This window comes from Ursus arctos, unplaced genomic scaffold (assembly GCF_023065955.2).
Source record: "Ursus arctos isolate Adak ecotype North America unplaced genomic scaffold, UrsArc2.0 scaffold_1, whole genome shotgun sequence".
NCBI lineage: Eukaryota > Metazoa > Chordata > Mammalia > Carnivora > Ursidae > Ursus > Ursus arctos.
The window spans coordinates 50,669,136-50,690,558 of NW_026622763.1; the positions used below are offsets into that span (position 1 = coordinate 50,669,136).

The following is a 21,423-nucleotide window of genomic DNA, read 5'->3' on the forward strand; positions in this document are numbered from 1 at the left end:
TCTGACGTGTCCTTTTATAAAGTTTCCACTAAAAATCTCACAGGATTGCAGCAGTTACTTCATTTTGTATAATATCAAATGTCACTCAGGTTTATAACAAAATCAATTACCTTTAAAACTAACATGAAATGGCCATGTCTTATGACAGCTGATCGAATAAAAATAAATTTTACAAACTTCCCTTTATTTCTCCAACTGTTTCTCAATTCACAATTATTTATTTTTTAAAGATTTATTTATATATTTGAGAGAGAGAGAGAGAGAGAGAGCATGAGTGGGAGGGGCAGAGGGAGAGAGAGAGAGGCTCAAGCTGATTCCACTCTGAGCCCAACTCGGGGCTTAATCTCATGATTCAGAGATCAAGAGCTGAGCTGAAACCAACAGCCGGACGCTTAACCAACTGTGCCACCCAGATGTCTCCTCAATTCACATTTAAAAAGCTAATAATTTTCACTTTAAAATAGTGATTTTTCACATACTTAAAATTACCAGAAAAAGCTTATTTTTTCCCAGCTAAAGAATTTTTTATAATGCTAAGTATTTCTTCCAGTTTTATTACCGCCAAATAATTTATTCAATTTTTCCCCCCTCCATGACTTATTACTTACCCTGAGCAAGTCATCTATACGACCTTCCTTCTTTTCCAGATCCTGGTTTTTATTACTTTCTAATGCTGCTAATTTCAGCATTGTAAGATCAGTCTAAATGAAAGAAAGCTATTTTATTATCTCCATTATACATATCATTGCATGCAAATATAAAACTAGATTTTAGTGCTTCTAAAAACAAAGAAAATATCTGAGTTTGTGTATGTAAAAGTTATCCCAAGAAGTCTTAGTATAGTTTTAAGTTTTAACATCTTCAGAAGTTTAAGTTCTACAAGCTTACAAAGAAACATTTAAAAAACTGATTACTAAAAGTTTTAGAATATTGTTAAGTTACTCATTAAAATTCAATATAACGACTGCTTTATGCCATCAACTGCTGCTGATTTTTGGACACAGCAAAAACTTTCATGAGCTATGTATTGACTGAAAGCAATGTACTTGTAATCCTAGCCTAAAGATCATCCAAAGAAAGAAGTTTTGATGCATGTACAATAGCCTGGACATGACCTAACAGAAAAGTCTAATGGCAATAACCTGGGGTAATAAAGGTGGCTAAGCAGAAGATCTACTCTTCCAATCCCTCTGGTCTGATATAGTAAAATCCAAAAACTGTCATATGTAAAAAGTTAAAATGAAAAACTCAGTACTCAAAATTCATAAAATCAAATAAGCATACAAGATAAATAATTTTCAAATGATATCTGTAAGTGTATAGCATATAGGAATATACATAAATATAGACACGCAAAATGAACTGCTTTAATGTTCACTTATGACAAAATAATAGCTTCAGGAAAACATTGATTATATGTATTTGGATGGTATGTTAAAAAAGCAGCAGTAAACAAAACCGACATGTCACACTTGTTCTGTTTATTTAATACGCGTATAACACCTACATATTTAACCTGCACGTAACAAAGGATAAGCCGAGAGTAAATTAGGTGTTTCAATTTCTTACCCCCTACAAATTGTTTTTTTGTTTAGCAATTAGCTTTTTTGATGTATAATTTTACCTTATGACTATGTCTAAAACAAAGAGAAGACATGTTAGTTATTTGTACTAAGTTTCTTACAAGTCATACAAAAAATTTTATTTACTATTTACCTGAGTAATTTTAAAGGATAACTGCTTTGGTTGTATAATAGGGTGGTCCCCAAAAGCTAATGCAGTAGGAGAAGGGCTATTCGGTCGGACCTCAGAAAAAGATTAAAATTTTTACATTAGCAAGAAAAACATAGGCTTTTGCTCAGCAACAACTACTTAACACTTCTCAAGTTTTTATCAAGATAACAACTGAATTAAAGCATAACTGATTTTTCAAAACTTTCAATCATCATTTATTCAAAAAGCATTCATTTTTAGAGTACCCTTCCTTACATAAGGCACAGTGAAACAACCATATATTCCCTGCCCTCGAGAAGCTTACATTCTAGAACCAAAAAAATTTTTAATGCTTTCAATATGTTATATATAATGACAAAATACATTATTTCAAAACAAAAATATTAAAAACAGATGATGATGGTTCAAGAAGTAAAACTGAAAAGATTTTAATATAGAACTACTACTACCAAGGACAATAATGCACACCCATATATAGTGTAATATCAATTTACTGATGAGTTTCATGGTTTATCTAGTTACTAGTTTTAAAACACATCATTGAAAACAGATTATATCACTGTATCAATGCCATCACTATAACTCAAAATTATTGTTGAGTCTGACACTTTATTTTGTATATGGCAATATGTTGTAGCCAAAGTACAAAAGGAGTAAGACACAACTAAGTATATGTCTACAGGCAAGCACTAAAAGGGGACACTGGAAGTAAAGCCAGGGTACTTGAAAAAAATAAGAGATACTCTGATTTTTAAAAATCTTCAATTCATTTTTAAATTACTGAAAGCCAATGCTGCTTTTCTGGTTAGACATTCAACTTTCATATAATAAAAGTAAAGAAAAGATGAAATCCAATAAGCAAAACAATGCATATAAATAAAACTAGATCTTAAAACACTAGCAACAAACCAAAAAGTTGTAAAATATTTTTTAGGCCCAAGATCCTTCTCCCACGTTGAACTAAAATGATCCAGGGATAAAGGCTGCCTCCCTTTCCCTTAAGGATTCCTAGAAAGGAATTAAGCTATACTTTAGTGGTTAAGAAATTTAATTGCTAAGAGAGTTCGAAATTAGAAACCAGTAACTGAATACGGACTGATACAAGAGTATTCGTTTTAGGGGGCGCCTGGGTGGCACAGTCGTTAAGCGTCTGCCTTCAGCTCAGGGCGTGATCCCAACGTTCTGGGATCGAGCCCCACATCGGGCTCCTCCGCTGGGAGCCTGCTTCTTCCTCTCCCACTCCCCCTGCTTGTGTTCCCTCTCTCACTGGCTGTCTCTCTCTCTGTCAAATAAATGGGTAAAATCTTTAAAAAAAAAAAAAAAAAGAGTATTCGTTTTAGGCCCACAGGCTCAAAAGCATTCTTTTATAGAAACATTACTTCGTGGATATAATTAATTCAGGAAATCTTTAACTTGAAGATTAACTTGAAATCTCTCACTTGAAGAAATAAAGTTCTAACAGCATCAGATCATTACAAAGAATTTAACTTACCTCATAGAATGATTTTCTAAAAAGATAAATACAAATATGTAGAAGTTCTCAATGAAAAGTTACTCAGAATACATACATACATATACATACGTTCAGCAGACAGAAGACTACCTACAAATGTAAAAACTTACAGATGAAGAAGGAGTGGAATGTGAATGTGAATTTTGAGGAGAACGGATCGCAGGAGGTATGCCTCTTACTGGACTTGAGCCATTCCCACCTTGGTACTGAGAAAAAAAAGGAAACATCACTCTTTATTAAAATAGGTTTAGCTAGACGTTACTTTTCATATGACATTAAGAATTAATTTAAATATATCTCCTTTTAAATTAAATTCGGTAGTGATTTAAATGGGTCAAGAAAAAGCAAAACTAAGGTCAGGTACAGCCGAGTCCTAAAAGACTAGAGAGAGAATACTGATCACAGGAACGTGAAAAGACTATGTTTGGTAAGGACCTTTATTTCTTGAACATTCTGACTATAATCTGTTACTGACTCAAGATAAATAAATTTCCCCCAAACAATGAACATATATTATTTTTCCTTCTAATTTTAATACAGTTCCATCATAAATGTTTGTTGAAGCGGTAGAATCCCTAACACTCCCAAATTAACATATTTACAAGTAGATGTTAGTGAATGTAATAAACCATCTTAAAACAGAATCATCATTTTCAAGATGTTAAAAATCCAGATGTTTGTAGTATTATATAAAAAATTTTCATAGATCAAGTCCCTTCCCTTTAACAGCACAAAATCTTATAAAAATCAATCCTTTCTTTCATGCACAACATGCATCACAGCGCATGACCTAGGTGCACATGAAGAGAAGCCACCTGATGTATTCCACGGCTACCTTTCAAATTTCTCATGTTTCTCTACCAACAATAGAAGGACAAAACTATTCACCACTACTGGCTTCCTGTCATGGTATTAAGAGAAGACAAGAGATAGGGACCTCCTAGTGTATCTTCCTGTAACCTAGGGACTTCGTCTAATTTTTTTTTTTTTTTAATCTACAGTGCCTAGCAGAACTCGTGGCACTTGAGGAGCACCCAAGATTTATTTATTTGAATTGATCCAACCTTTGGCAAAGCTTGTTAATTGATATTAACACTGAGGGACTGACCTTAACTAAAGAGTGCTAGGTCAACAACACTAAGACCATGGTCTGCAACAGTTTTACCGTAGATTCTGTAAATTCTTAGCAATTAAGAAAAACAATGGATGGTAAAAAAAAAATTTTTAATGCAGCCCTTCCCCTGATTGGCAAATTCTGCTCTCACACTCAAGTAAATATAAATATTTTTCAACTGAGTAGATCCTGTTTGTTGTTTTAACAATCATATTAACATTCTGTAATGTAAAAGTGGTAGCCAAAAGTATTTCTGTGTAGAAGTAACAAAATATTCTAAACTGGGTAAGAATCTAAATTTACCACTATTTATTATTTTCAGGGGCTCTTAGATTCACACTTCTATCATTTAATTTCCATCTACTGGGCTCAAATGTTGCTGTGGTGCTATCATAAAGGCTGCAATGACAGTACAAAACAGTTCTAACCTAGAGGCTATTAGACTTTAGCTGCTCTTTTTGTTCTTCTATTTATGTTTTTTTTTTTTTAAAGATTTATTTGAGAGCAAGAAAGAGGGTGCACACTCGCACATGCGAGCACAGAGGAGAGGGAAAGAGGGAGGAGAGAATCTTAAGCCGACTCCATGCTGAGTGCAGAGCCCTACATGGGGCAGGAACTCATGACCCTGAGATCACCACCTGAGCTAAAACCAAGAGTCGGACGCTCAACCAACTGCACCACCCAGGTGCCCCTCTTTGCTCTCCCATTTAGAATTTGACTTTAAATAGGCAACTTTACATCTCTGGTCCTCAGTTTCCTCATCTGTAATATAGAAACACCAATACCTACTGTACCTATCTCCTGGGTTGTCATAAGAAACTATGTGAAAAAGCACTCTGAAAATTATGAGGCTCCATTCCAATGTAAAAGTAAATTTTAAAGCTCCTAGGAAGACAGGACATTACTGCTCTAATCAAGTAGATAAACAAAAGTTGACCTTGTGCTTCAAAGAAATTATTTCAGCCCATAGTAAAATTATATTAAGAACTGGAGATATTTGTTAATAAACTTACTTCAAAATAGTCACTAATTTTGTGGCCACGTCCCCCAATACTTTTTCCTAAAATATAAAAGTAAAAAATTTTTACAGATTTAAAGTTAGTCATGACTATTTATCATATACTGTATCAGAAAAAAATAATCTGTCAAACTTAATTTCTCTAATACACATAAAAATCACCTGTTTAATAAAAAAGAACATGATATTTTAGCTGGTTAGTGAGGGACATTGAAAAAATTATATTAAGAGCCCTCAAAGGGTAAGATGCCAATTTCAGAAATCCAAAAATTAAATGACATTTCAAAAGAAACATGTCAATTTTTAAAGTTCCAATGACTGGAGAATCAAATAAATAAATGACATTAAAGGATCTTGTTTTTAAAGCTACATTATTCATACTGCTTAATGACTACTAATTTCATAAAAGCTAATCAATGAATAAAAAAACAGAAGTGGCAACTGCATAACTGACACACCAATTAATACCCGTAAATAATAAAAAAGCTTTGATTAACACAAAACCATACAAACTGACAATAACATGCTTTAACATTAATGTTATTTTGTTAAATGTTTTGATTTTCTAAAAAGTATTCCCAAATTAATAAGATGTTTTTTAATAGACTAGATTTTAAATATTGCTCGTATAACCATATTGATAAAGTGGTCCAAATCATTACGTATCACAGTTCTTTAATTAAAAGTTTTGCTCCAAAATGAACTCTTCATCACTTTTACAATATTAAGAAGGTGCTAAGAAATACAGTGTTAGAGATACTTTTTTGGATGAAAGGCACCCACCCTTCAATGGAACTATATAAAATACATGATTTCTTCAATACAAAGAAAAACTGACAATACCATGAAGTCAAAAGCTTTGGATGATACAAACATACACATTTATCAATTCAATAGCGACTTATATTCATTTATTCATTTATTTTATTTAACAAATATTTGAGTGGTTACTATATGCCAGGCATTACTGAGATGAACGAAGGTTACATTTAAAAGTTCAACAACCTTAAATTCTTTTGTGGAACAAGAAAAATCAAGTTAAGTACTCAGGACTATAAATGGTACCTAGAAAGTATGAACAGTTTTGTACAGATTTACTTAGAGGTCAGAAATGATTGTAAAGGTTTTACAGGCATACCTTGTTTCATTGAATTTCACTGATACTGTGGGTTTTTGTTTTTGTTTTAAACACAAATTGAAGGTTTGTGGAAACCTTGCATTGAGCAAGTCTATAGGCACCATTTTCCCAATAGATAGCATTTGTTCATTTCATGTCTCTGTGTCACATTTTAGTAATTCTCACAATATTTCACACTTTTTCATTACTATAGTATTTGTTATGGCAATTTGTTATCAGTGATCGCAAAACTCACTAAAAGCTCAGATGACAGCATTTTTAAGTAATATATATATATATTTTTAAAGATTTTATTTATTTATTTGACAGAGATAGAGACAGCCAGCGAGAGAGGGAACACAAGCAGGGGGCGTGGGAGAGGAAGAAGCAGGCTCATAGCAGAGGAGCCTGATGTGGGGCTCGATCCCGTAACGCCGGGATCACGCCCTGAGCCGAAGGCAGACGCTTAACCGCTGTGCCACCCAGGCTCCCCTTAAGTAATATTTTTAAAATTAAGTTATGTATGATGTTATTTAGACATAATGCCATTGGCACACAACAGACTACAGTATAAACATACTTTTATATACACTAGAAAACTAAAAAATTCATTTGACTCTTTTACCACAATACCTGCTTTATTGTGATGGGTCTGGAACCAAACCTGCAATATTTCTAAGGTATGCCTATAAAGCCAAGGAATTTTCCTTCCGCCTATAACAACTCTCCTGCAGATTCTGAAGAAGATGCTATTCTTTAATGAAGATAGAGATGGTTTTGGTTGCCCATCCAGAAGCTATGTCCCTAGTTCTTTTTCCCTAACTGAACACAAACTTGGCTCTGTTAACATTCCCTCCCCCTACACACCACATGTAATATCAGGGAAAGCTAACTCCTATCTGGCCTCCATCCTCATTCCCCTCCCCTCCTGACCAGAAATCCATTTTTGTTCAGGTATCAATGATCCCTTCTCCACAAAGCCTACATTTCTAAAAGGAACTTTTACCCACTTTCAATTTCAGAGATGGTCCTGGTTTTTCTAAGGGTAATAGTACATCTGTTGGACATAACTGGGTACAGAATGAATGGACTCATGACTCAATTCTGGCTGACAAGATTACAGGAGAGGTTTGCTCTGGACTTGAAGAAGCTCACCTTCAAAGAAAAGAGGGGGGAGAACAGAATGCCAACCTCTCTATAGCAAATACAAGTGTGAAAGCTCAAACAAGTAAATCCAGTCAAAATTGGCAACCATTTTAAAAACATAAGAAAAACAGGTAATTCTTGTGGATAGCAGACCACAAAGAAATAAACATAAAGAAATAAACATGGATTCTTAAAAACATAGGTTGAACCAACCAACCCAGAAGTCCCACCCTAATTTGGGACCTGCTTTTAAGTGAGTTTTTAAATCTAAAGTTAAAACTATCATAACTAATGTAGCTTTACACTAAATAAAGCTCCAAGTCCACTACCCACAACCCAGTGCACCAAAATTGAGCTTTGAGCGGACTGAGATACAAAGTACCACACATCTACAGAAAGATGCTAGAGTGACTTAACTTCTTCCTTCCACACAGACAGTTGCTGCAAATATATTCCTTGATGCCAGTGCCACATGTAAGTACTAGTAAGCCATGGGTTCCTGGCCCTAGTCCTTAAAGCTAAAGAGTGGCTCTAAAACATGTAATCATCTGTATAAAGTCATTATATATGACTTAAGAACCAATTTATTGTATTTAATTTTGAGCAGGCAAATTAAATGACAATACTATTTTGTTGTCCATTGTAAGAGTTTTGGAGATGACTTGAAAATCATCTTCTTAACCTATATCACAAAGGGTAGGTATGCAAGAAAGAATGAAGAACAGGTATGGAAAGAAAAAGATGATGCTTTAATAAGCATCTCAATCATTTTTATACATTTTTTCTTTTTTAAATAAAAGAAATAAGCAAGCTTTCAGTACCTGCACTTTAAAGTGACATCTAAAGTTCTTATTCAAAGACAAGAAGCCATTTCAAAACTGTAATTCAGATAAAGAAAAATGAGAGGTGATAAGGTAATGTTTGCCAGGTTTGGACAGGATATTTGCCTTTCTAATGCTCAGGTAAGTAAGTAAGCAAACAAACAAACAAACAAACAAACAAAGGAAATGTCAAAAAGCCTACAAACAGTAACCATACACTACCTGTGGTACAAAAGATTTCAATTTCATATTATTATTATTTCTTATAGAAAGTACATTTATAAACTATTATTAACGCATAAATTTATAACAGCTATAGAAATGATAAAAACACAATATTATTTTTACAGTTAAGTTATTAATTGACTAAAAATCAGATTAATTATAAATACTTATTTGGCTCTGAAAGATTTTGCTTCACTTACCCTGACTACTTTCATTCTGGTTTTCTGCTTTTCTCTTTCTTCCTCTGGATGATTCCGATTGTTTCTTCTCTGGTGTCTACAGAAAGCAAGTTAACAGAATTTAAAGTTACAGTTTTTACATACATAATTATTACAGTCAGTATAAAAATTATTTTTATTTTCAAAACAAAAACTATTTTGTTCAATAGTGCTCATGCGATATAAATGTATAGTTACCTATATACAATTTAAAAGATAGAATTTCCTACTACGTAAATTTTAAATATTCAAAGTATAGAAGTCCTTGGACACATTACTTGAAATTCACATTTACAGAATTTGACCTGAGATGAATGAAAAATCTGAGAGTAAGCAACCTTATAAAGCACCCTTCAAATTCTTAACTGGATGGGCAAAAAAACAATAAAAACAAGTAAAGAAAAAAACCTTCTGTTTTTCCTATTAGTTTTCTATTATTCACACATATTTAGTCTATAAAAGTAAACTTGGATGAAAAATAAACGGAGAACTCAAACCCCAATATATATACAATCCCTACAATTATTATCTAACAATTACAGCAAACTCATAGATTATGCTCTAAATCAGGGGGCAGCAAACTACAGCCCAATGGCCAAATCTCGCTAGCCACCTGTTTTTGTAAGGCCCATTATCTAGGCGTGACTTTTACATTTTTAAATAACTGAAAAATTTAATAATTAAAAAATACTGTGATATGAAAATTTTAAGAAATTCAAATTTCAGTGTGCATAAATAAAGTTTTGTTGGAACACAGCCACACTCATTCATTTATGTACTGATATGGCTGCTTTCACACTATCACTGCAGAGTTAGTTCCCAGAGAGACTATATGGTCCACACAACCTAAAACATCTGGCCCTTTACGGAAGAAGTCTGCAGATCCCCAACCCTAGATGACTGCTTGTTCTCAAATAACCATTTTCATCAGGCTAAAATAACAAGTAATTTTTGTGGAGTCTGACAAACTGTTGTGCTTGGTTAAAAATTAAAACTAAGAGCAAAAAGCACAATGCAATGGCACAAGGCCCTCAAATTCTAGAAGCTTGGCAAGTATGTCTGGTGGCAGAACAGAGAATGTTTGAATGAATGAAACATCAAGGCAACTTAAAATAAATCTCTAAAGGCAATGCAGTCCCCAAACAAGAAAGGGAAATAATCCATATTTTGTCGTCTCTGAGTAGTCTATGATTAAACAGTATCAGTGACAACACATAACCTAACTTGTGTTGAGCATCTATGATTCCTCTTCAGTATGATCATGGGGATTTTAAGTTCTCTCACCCCAGTTTGTCAACATGATAACAGATTCAGATCAGAGAAGATGAAGTGAATGTTCTAGTGTCTGTATTCTTTAACAACAGGAATTCTATCATCTCACATCTCACCCTCCCATTTCCTCATGCCTAGCATACAGTTATCACTTAATACATTAATATTAAATAATTTACTCAAGGTAACCAGGATTTAAATCAAATTCAGTTCTGTATTTCCAAGTCCTAAATGCTCTTTTTATCTCTATATGACATGCTACGTGCCCTATGTGAAGAACTGAATGCATCAACTTCACATTTCAAAATTTTATTGTTTATAAATAGAATTATGTCCAATAAACTGCCAAATGTTGTCATAACACAAAGCAGAGATCTTAAAGAAATCCACCCTAACTGGTGATCTACTCAGGAGGTACACTGATGTACTAGCAATTTAGGGTAAATAGCTCATTAGTTATCAGACTCAGACAAATAATAACTAATCTTCTCTTTTCCTCAAAATAAAAACAACACCAAATTAAAAATTCTAACCTAACATTTTTATATAGAACCCTAAAATCTTTCTTAAAACAAAAGAGATTCCCAAACATATATTCACATACTTCCTTAATCTATGTTTTAAAAAAATGTAATTTAAGATCAAGAAAATACGGTTTTTCACAACAGTTTAATGTTGAACTAATTTTTAAGCATGGCAGGATCCCATGGGAATTCCATCTTAAATCCTAACTAGTTACTTTTGAATAAACAACAACAACAAAAAATCACACAGAATAATACAATTCTGAAAGTTACACTGGAAACATTTTCTACCTAAATAGTTCCATATCTTTTTCTAAAATATATTCCAAGGAACACTGGATCAGTTAGGTTGAGAAGCTACATTTTAAATGCAGAGGACAGCAGGATGGTTCAACTGGGGTAAACAAAGTTAGATTTATTTATCACAAAGCTTCTAAATGCTAACATTCAGTGGCTATCTCCAAAAGGGGAATGGGATGAAAAATTACAGTGTATGAAGAAATTCTTAAACTTATCTGGAGTAACATTCATTAAACACTGTACTGGATATATATTTGAAGAAGATATTTAAGGTCTTTTTTTTTTTAAGACCTATAGATTACTTAAGTAAAAACTTTGAGGCAAAATTTCCCTACCTGAATTTTAAATGTGATACAATGGGAAAGTGGGACAGTCCTTCGAGTGAAATGTCATTTTGTTAAAAACAATAAACGAAAAAACCCAAATGCATAATTATTACAGTTAAAAAAAACTCAAAAAGGCAACAGGTTTACCTCCTTTAAAACCAGAGAAGAGTTTGAGGAAGGAGGGGAGAAAAAAAGGATGACAAGACTAAAATTAATTCTAAGGCTATATGACTAATGTGGGTAAAGAATTTGGAAATAGGTAATAAAAAACTGAAAAGTTAAACAAAATAAAAAACAAAAAAGGAAAACCAAGACATAAGTAAATTCCCCTAAAAGTAAACATTTCTATTACGAACAGACCATATTTTGTCCCATTCTATAAACCCTAATCTTTTTTCACCCATGTCGTAGTATTACCACCTCATTCCTCACTCTCACCCCAGGTTATTTTAGACTTGTTCTGTCAGCCCAAAATAACCATAATTTCCTAAAAACCAAGTACCATGGGTCTTTGAAGAAGCACCGATTGAGACTAAGAATCAAACTCTGGGTCCATATTTACCATAACTCTCATGTTATTTAATCCAAGACCCAAATTTTTAAGCAGTTTTTTTTTTTTTTTAATAGTCTCTATGCCCAACATGGAGCTCGAGTTCACGACCCCAAGGATCAAGAGTCACATGCTCTACTGTCTGAGCCAGCCAGACACCCTATTCTCGTCAATTCTAAATGTGGTAATATGGGTATAGGATTGTGGGGATTAAGCAAGAAACACACCAGAAACACAATACACCATCTGGAACAGTTATGTACTCTATAAATGTCAGCAAGCACCCAATAAATTTTCTTATCTGAATGGCTATCCTATTATTCCAAATACCTGCGTACTTTCCTATTTCAAAATTTCAATCATGTGTCACCCGTTAAATGATTAGCAGTTTCTTCCCTAACAGCTTATAAATAACTTGTAGGGCTTGCAAAATAAGCAATGTTTCCTCTTTAAGGTCCCATTCAACTCTCCTCAACCATAAGCCACAGAACCAGCAGTCTAGGCCCTAAATATTATATCACTAACCTCAGGAAAATGTGCATTAGTTTTTTTTGGTTTTAAATTTAAATCTGAACAATACCTATATTAAACAAACAAAAATTCTCAGTGAAGGTTACTGCTAACAATTCTCCTGAGTCACTCATTTCTACATGGCTTTGGGAATTTAGAACCTTGGGGATTTAGGATATGCAGAAATATACCAAATATTTAATCTCTAAAATGGCTCATCCGTGAAGAAAAATTCAGAATGCTGCTATCTGCAATTTTCAAACTGTACTCCAGAGATACCTTAGGAAAGGAGGTTGTGCCTCAAAAGACATTAAAGAAGAGGAAAAGGGAAGGAAGGAGCAGGTGGCTGAGCTAAGGCTCTAGCCTATCAAAGACACATCCTCATCCTATCACCACCTACGTGCTTGCAAACACAGCATCCCTCATTTTAACACACTGAGGTTCCATATTAGACTTACTTTGAAGAAAGAGTTCTATGGCTTAAAAGAGATTTGAAAAACCACTGATCTTGACCAGTGATTTCCTAGAGAATCCAAGGGTCATCAACCAGGCCAGCTTTGCATTTGCACAAGGTGTAAAATTTGCGCATATCGCTTATTTTACAGAATGTTTCAAGTTTATTACTCTAGCTGATGCGGTAATTTCTTTCTTTTCTTCTCTGTTTTTTTCCCTCGACTATTGCATTACAGTTGACCAGAAAATGAAGGCAAAATAAATATGGAAAGCAAAATAATATAATATAGCTTTATTTACTTTTAAAGATTTATTCATTTGAGAGAGAGAGCACAAGTTAGGGGAGGGCCAGAGGGGGAGAGAGAATCTCAAGCAGACACCACGTTGAGCATGGAGACTAACGCGGGGCTCCATCTCACGACTGTGATCATGACCTGAGTTGAGACCAAGAGTCAGATGCTCAACCAAATGCACCACCCAGGTGCCCCTGATTTGGCTTTTAAAGTAAAGGTGGAAAGAATACCGCAATTATAAAAAGTCAAAGAATTATGTCATACAATGAAACAGTGGTTAGGAGAAAATGATTAAAGGAGAGAGTGGTGCTATTCAAATCAATTTAGCTTTATAAATGCTCATTTGTAATCATACCAAAATCTCAATGATTACTCTGGCATTTAAATGTTCTAAGATATTAGTGAGAATTTACATGGTATTTTCTAGCAGTTGAAAAGTATGTTCAAAAAACAAAGACAAATCTAAAGGACTCAAGAGGTGATAGTGATATAATTAAACTAATGCTTCTATCTTATTTAGAATTTAAGCCAGTGATTATTAAACGAGGTTTTCAAATCCAATATGGGATCTTGTTTTATCTGGCTCCTTATTTTTAAAGTAAAAATAAATGTGTTTCTTCAATGCAAATAAGACAAAATATAAAAAAAACTACACTTTTAACACTGTCACAGAAGGAGAGAGAGAAATCAATATGGATTGTGCCATGATAACAGACACCCACCTCTATCAGCCTCCAAAGAGATATTTAAAATTATTGGCATATATTATAGGAAATTTTAACAGTATGTGAAGAGATACCATCACGAAAGAGGAGGGAATGGATATTAAAAGTTATTCTTTACCTCTACCTTAAGTAGAATTCATCAGCTCTGACTGGACAACAAAAAGAAAAGTCAGAGATCATCATCTCTACAAAATTACTACAGTTAATAGACACAGATATATTTAATCTTTTCCCATTAAATGAGAAAATACTTTAAAATAGAAAGAAAAGTGGGGTGCCTGGGTGGCTCAGTTGGTTAAGTGTATGCCTTCAGCTAATTTATGATCCCAGGGTCCTGGGACTAAGCCTCGCGTTGGTCTCCCTGCTCAACAGGGAACCTGCTTCTCCCTCCTCCTCTGCCCCTCCCCCCAAGGCTTGCAAGCCCGCTTTCGCGCTCTCTCTCACTCTCAAATAGATAAATAAAATCTTTTAAAAAAACAGAAGGAAAAGTTACTTTTATTAAATAATATCCATAAAAAATATTCAATCTTCCATCTTGTCAGAATGTATTTTTTCCAACTGATTCATTTAGCTACAGACTAGTTTCAAAAATACAACTCACTGGCTATTTCCATGATTCATAGAGTTATTCAGGTATCAAATTTAAGGTCACTGTACTTTGAACAAATGGCATGACACATTTTTTTTGCCTGAAGCTGGCAATGCCAATGTTCAATTTTATTCCATATTTCTAGGCAAAATTTGTTGAACTATATGTAAGAAAGGAAAACGCTGGAGAAATCTGTTACTTTAATGGCACATATCAAAACAGCACTGAACTAGAAAGGAAATCTGGAGCTTTATAAAAATAGTCAATGTAAAATAGATGTTCTATTCAAGAATATCAAATGTACAAGATACTGTTTCTCCCACCCTTTTGCTATAAAAATTTGGTTAGAATAATGCACTGTAAGAAAACTAAAATTCTATTGTAAAAATTTCCTTGCTGCTTTGCATTCAATTTACATTTAGATAAAACTATCATGAAACATGTACATCCTAATTCAAGGATTTTGAGCTGGCAGGACCTGAAATTCACAGTCTGTCTCTGCCCAAGAGTCAAAACTTTAATATGGAGAACGATTGTTATCTGGAAATGTTTGCTTGAATCTTTGACACCTAAAAGAAGATCTTTGCTAACATTGCTGATTTCAATATTTACTATAAAAAGTTCATGTATGCAACATTTTGGGATCCTATCATGAAATAAGAGCACTTCCTTGCTGTTTGAAGTAAATCCAATTAACACATCAGCAATTCTGAGTGTAGCCTATTTTCTGCTGTACTGCCTTTATTATTTAATAATATGTACTATCAAACATGGTAGAGAGCCAGTAAGACAAAGTTGGGTAACTACCCAACAAAAATGTATGCTGTCTTACTGTACCAGCTCACATCATTTTTAAAAGCCTGAAGGATTTTTACTCCCCTCACAAATAGACAATATCCACAAGCACATGAGCACCTAAAAGAACTGTTAAGACTAATGCAATCTTACTCTCAATTTTTTTTTTTTTTAAGATTTTATTTATTTATCCGACAGAGATAGAGACAGCCAGCGAGAGAGGGAACACAAGCAGGGGGAGTGGGAGAGGAAGAAGCAGGCTCCTAGTGGAGGAGCCTGATGTGGGGCTCGATCCCACAATGCCGGGATCACGCCCTGAGCCGAAGGCAGACGCCCAACCGCTGTGCCACCCAGGCGCCCCTTACTCTCAATTTTTAAAAGCTACCTTAACTTGCCATCCTCACAGCCTGACTTCTCAAGCGCCTATCATCTGGACCCATTTTAATTTGCATTCATGTATGTTTAAAGGAGCATACCAAGTCTTCAATATTGATGAAATGCAAATTTATTTACCATTTTCCTACAATTTACAAAGCGTAACTATTTCTTGGCATTTTCCCCTTCTCTGGCTTTCCCTTTAAGGCTTTATTTGTTGAACAGTATAAACCAAAAATGAAAATAAAGTTGGACTTTCTCTACTATTCATATGATCTTTTAAGTTTTCAAATCATACAATCAGAATAAAACAGACATATAGAGCAACTGCTGTTGGAGGAAAAAGCAAATTTTCAAGATAACTTATTCTGGAAATGTTGGCATTTTGAGAGTACTTACAATAGTAAAATTTAGAACAGTGATTTCACAACTTTTCTCCCGGTGTGACACTCATGATGGAATAAAACATACTCCTGTATAATATCCCTATAGACATTTCCCTGAACATGAATCCCTAGATCCTTAAAACAATTTACTTCTTTGGGACAGACACTTTTAGGTGTAAATGTTGTGTCACAGAATATGCACACTAAAAATTTTAAACGTATTGCCAAAGTACATTTTCAAAGGCAGTATCAATCTACACTTTCACTGTGAGAATGCCCACCAACCTTTAAATATCTGTCTACCTGATGTGTTTAAAAAAAAAAAAAGTGGTATCCCATTGTTATTCTCTATAGCAATACATTTATAACCCCAAAAAAGTGAGTTGTTTTTTAAAAGAAATTGTTCTATCGTTCAAATATTAGCACGGATTTTCAATGTTACAATACATCATAATCACTTACAAAGCTTTTATTTAAAGCTCATGCTGAAGTCTCCATTCCAAATTTAACCATCTCTGGAGAGAGACCAAAGGAATCCTTACTTTTAAAGAGCTCCAGGGACGCCTGGGTGGTGTAGTCAGTTAAGCGTCCAACTCTTGGTTTAGGCGCAGGTTGTGATCTCAGGGTCATGAGATGGAGCCCCATGTCAGGCTCCACGCTCAGCTCAGAGTCTGCTTAAGACTCTCTCTTCCCTCCCAAATAAATAAATAAATAAATAAATAAATAAATAAATAAATAAATCTCATTTAAAAAAAAAAAAAAAAAGAGCCCAAAAGTGATGCCAGTGTATTAGCAGTAGGTAACCTATATATACAATAAGAAGTCCTGCATATTCCACATTGGAAATTGTCTAAAATTAAGAAATTATTCTTGGGGCACCTAGGTGGCTCAGTCAGTTAAGAATCTGACTCCTGATTTCGGCTCAGGTCATGATCTCATGGGTTGTGAGATAAGAGCCCAATGCTGGGCTCCGAGCTCAGCAGGAGTCTGTGGCAGAGTCTCTCCCTTTGCCCCTCCCCCCATCCACACACAAGCCCTTGGGCACTCTCTCCGTCTCTCAAATAAATAAATCTTAAAAAAAAAAGAAAAGAAATTATTCTTAATATAATCTTCTATTAAAAATTAAAGACCTAAATTGTGGCATACAGCAGAAAACTCATTAGGATATAAGAAGTCTAATGAGTTGTCATGGTTACTCAGTTATTTTAGAAAATGAGAATTAATCATACTACTATGTTCTGCTGACATAAAAATACATCTAATATTTTTAAAACTCTACTATAGTATAACATACTGAAGCCAAATTTCTCAGTAATATCAGCTTGTGCTGACTGCCCTTAAAATCCAGACTAAAAGCCGCATTTATCAGATAAAATATTTGTGAAATGCTGTTAGTCCAGGCATATCTTGGGATTGGCAAATTTGATGTTACTATAAATCATCTTAAATATAAATATTTCCAAAAAAGAATACCATTTGTTTTTCAAAAGACTAGCTAGGATCATTTAACTCATGAGTTACACACTATCGTAGTTATACAGAGAGAGCAGAGTGTAGACACAGTAGTTGAGAGCATCACTTTGAAACAAAACAGATACTTTGGAATTAGAATTTTGACTGTTAACTTACTATCCATAGGCAAATTAATTAACCTCTCCAGGCTTCTGTTTCCATACTTAGGAGCTGCGAAACTTAGAAGAGCTGTAATCTAGCTCCATAGGCAACATGCTCAAACTATTCTCTCTCCTTCGTTAATGGGGTGGTTCTCAAGCAGAGGATATTTGGCAATACCTGGAAATACTTTTGGTTGTCACAAGTGAGGGAGGGGCAGTTGGGGGGGGGGGGAGCGTGCTACAAATACCTAATGTGTTAGGCAGAGATGCTGCTAAACATACTACACTCACAAGACAACCCCACTCCACCTCAAGAACTATCTAACCCCAAATGTCAATAAGGTTAAGGTTAAGGAAACTTGCTTTGATGAATATGCAAGAATCCTTTGTGGTTGTTGACACAAAACTACCTGTATAGTATGCTACAAAGATGTGATGTTAGATTTATTCATTCAACAAATATTTACTGAGCATACAATATGGTCAAGCACTATACCAGGTTCCACTTTTAAAGTATCTTAGAATGACTTGGCGTTTTTCTCTTGCAATCTTATTTTCATCAATCAGCTTAGAACGTTCTTGTTCTAAAAACAACCAACCACTGACACTAAAATGCACTTGTATAAAGGGAAACATTTAACAGCTATTATTTGCCGGCTATGGGTTACAAAACATTATTTCAAGATTTCACGATTTATAAGAAAGCGAAAGATTATCTACACAGAGTATATCAGAACTTCCAAGCAGGAAGTTCTTTTTACTTTGAAAAAGCCTCCCAGTTGACTCTGACACACATATTCCTCCACCTTTATGGAAAGAGGGGCAAAGAGCCAGTATCAGACCCACATTTGATTCCCAGTTCACTTTTCCTTCTAGGAGACTAAGGACATATATATTCAACCAAGACAGACCGAGACTAAGGACATATATATTCAACCAAGACAGACCGAGACTAAGGACATATATATTCAACCAAGACAGACCGAGACTAAGGACATATATATTCAACCAAGACAGACCCACTTCCTTTGCTGCGAACCCTATCATATAGCATATGTTAGGGTAAGACACTCTAACTTTTAGATGAATATAGCTCCTATAAGAGCATGTCCTTTAATGTATAGTGGTAGAATTAAATAAATAGAGTTTTCTCTTTTTAAATAAAAGGAAATTTTACAGAGTAATTCCAGGTATTTCACAGGAACTTTTAAAGCTTATAATTTAGAAGTATGATTATTATGTGGGAGAGGAAAAAAACAAACTTAACTCCTCTACTAAGAAAATATCTTTATTACTGTTATAAAATACACCATTTTGCATGCACACAGATTACTCTCCTTCAAGAGGACATTGTTTTTACCTATGTTATATATTATATACAGCAACACTGTTATATACAATGTCTCAGTAAAACAATTAACATAGTAATAGTAAGATTTTTGGTTTGGCCCACCTAACACAGTAAGAAGTAATGAGAAAATACTACCAACACGAAGATAAGAAAAAGATGGAGGAACCCATCAAGTAGAATACTACCAAAATCCTTATCAGGCTAAAACATTCTAGAAAATAATGCAGGCAGCAGGATAAAAGAGTATTTCTTAAAACTGATGAGGGCACTAGATATCTAACAATCTTGAGGAGCTGAACAGATTTAAACAGAATAAAGTCAAAAACAAGGTAATTCACCTAGGGGAGGAATAGGCATGAAAATGTAACTTTCAGGGATACTTAACTACACATCACTAAATTCATTTTTCAAGTTTTCATCTTTCTTATGGGGTATTCAGACTAAGACATTAAAAAAAAAGCTCTCTCTGGGTTATAACAAATACATATAGACAAGTAAAACCTTAAAGACTTTTTTAAAAAAATCTATCTAAAACCTAAAATTTAAGGTCAGTATTACCTCTATTTTCAAATAGAATCATAATTTCCAGTCAATCTTGGATACCTAAGTATGCACTGAGCAAACATTTAAGCCAAACATTATTAAGAGGTCAAAAAGTAAATATAAAAAGTAGAAATGGGTATGAGTAGAAACGAGTTAAAAACAGGAAATACTCTTACCACTCTCCTAATTCAGCAAATTTACTAATATCAGAAGATAACCCATTTAAATCAATTTATACATGTGTATGTGTAATTTTTAAACACCCTTTTCAACAAAGGAGATTTTATGTTAAAAATAACCTATTAAAGAACTCTATAAACAAATATCACTAATTCTAGAAAGGGAAATAATGCCCTTCTAAAGTCAGGTTCAACCTAGTTTTAGGTCTAATTCCCTGGTGTTCTTAATTTCTACTTCCTCCAAAATATGAAAATAAGAAACCACACATAACATGGTCCTTTGAAAATTCTTCTAAAAAAAGAACAGAACAAAGTATTAATGCTTCAAACTATCTTTAATAACATCACTTCAACTCAAATGAGAAAAAAAAATCTCATTTAGGTTTCAAGATCACTTCTAGAAACTTAATTCAAATGACAAAGCTAATCAGAACTTTCACAAAATGACCTTCATTAATCAACATTAGAGGTAAATTAAGATAATCAAAGCACCATATCATATTTTTCTCTCATTACGATCATTACAATTCTGAAAATGGATCTAAATTTAAGTGTCGATGTACAACTATCCTAGCTTCCATGTATCTATAATTAAAATCCTTAGTCCTCAAATCTCAGAAATCAAATATACTTGGACCAAAAATAAACAGTAATTCAATGCTAGTGGACAAAGGGTTAAAGAAGTGGTAATTAATTACTCAAAAGGAAGGGGGTAAAAACTGGCTCTAGAAAGAGAAATAAATTCTCTTAATATGTTCAACACTGGGGTGCCTGGGTGGCTCAGTCAGTTAAGCGTCTCAGGGTCCTGGGATTGAGCCCAGCGTTGGTCTCCCTGCTCACCAGGAGTCTGCTTTTCCCTGTCCCTCTGCCACTCACCCTGCTTGTGGTCTCTCTCTCTCAAATAAATAAGATCTTAAAATTAAAAAAAATAAAAAAATAATAAATAAATAAATAAATAAATATAAAGTGTTCAACATCAATGATTCAGGTTACATAGAAGAATTATAAAAGATGAATATTAAAGATTAAACTGAGGCAAAAATAACTTGATGTGTGTTTGCTTTACCAACATTATTATGTAAGATGTTGTATGTAAGCACACAGGTACAAATAACTGTGTTTCTCCAACATTATTAAAGATGATATAATTCAATCATATTTATATTCAGTCACAAATATTTCAACCTTAGTATGAAATAAAATAAGACAGAGTAAGATAAAATACATTCTAGGACATCCAAAAGGAGAGGTGGAGGAGAGTTATGGTATTACTGTTCATTATAAGTTCCAAATGCGCTATAAGAAAATTTATCTTAGCATCTTGAGGTAAGGATGAGTGGGGACGGTAAATGCAAAGAATTTAGAGAAAGCAGAGAAGGTCTTTGTGCTTAGTTAGAGATGGGTCCTTGAAGAAGAACTGCAAATACGCGAATCAGGCAGATTTTAACTTTTAACCTGGAAAACACTGATACCCAAGAAATATGGGCTCCTTCTCTTATCCTCATAAAATAATCTGGACTTTTAGCCAGCAGACAACACGCACAGATCTTGTTTCCAACTCCTTCAGGCACTCTAAAACATTTAAAATAAGATGAATGGCCATCTCCCTTCATCCCCTGCAAACTCTCTTTCTGGTCCCTCCTATAAAATTTTTATTTTGGGAGTTTTGTAAAGGAGACAATATTCCTTAAAAAAATGATCTTCCCAACTTAGGTTCATTCCCTTCAGTTCTA

The 21,423-nt window shown here is 34.0% G+C and overlaps 1 protein-coding gene across 1 annotated transcript in view; it reads right to left on the minus strand.

Moving 5' to 3' along the window:
- The window catches only part of TLK1 (tousled like kinase 1), a 137,940-nt gene that overhangs the window by 52,198 nt on the left and 64,319 nt on the right, over positions 1 to 21,423 (minus strand). Inside the window, exons 4-8 of the mRNA XM_026492580.4 lie at positions 8,889 to 8,964; positions 5,375 to 5,421; positions 3,358 to 3,453; positions 1,717 to 1,806; positions 609 to 701 (exon numbers count right to left, since the gene is read on the minus strand). Coding sequence (XP_026348365.1) covers positions 609 to 701; positions 1,717 to 1,806; positions 3,358 to 3,453; positions 5,375 to 5,421; positions 8,889 to 8,964 — 402 coding nt within the window. The remainder of the gene's footprint in view (positions 1 to 608; positions 702 to 1,716; positions 1,807 to 3,357; positions 3,454 to 5,374; positions 5,422 to 8,888; positions 8,965 to 21,423) is intronic.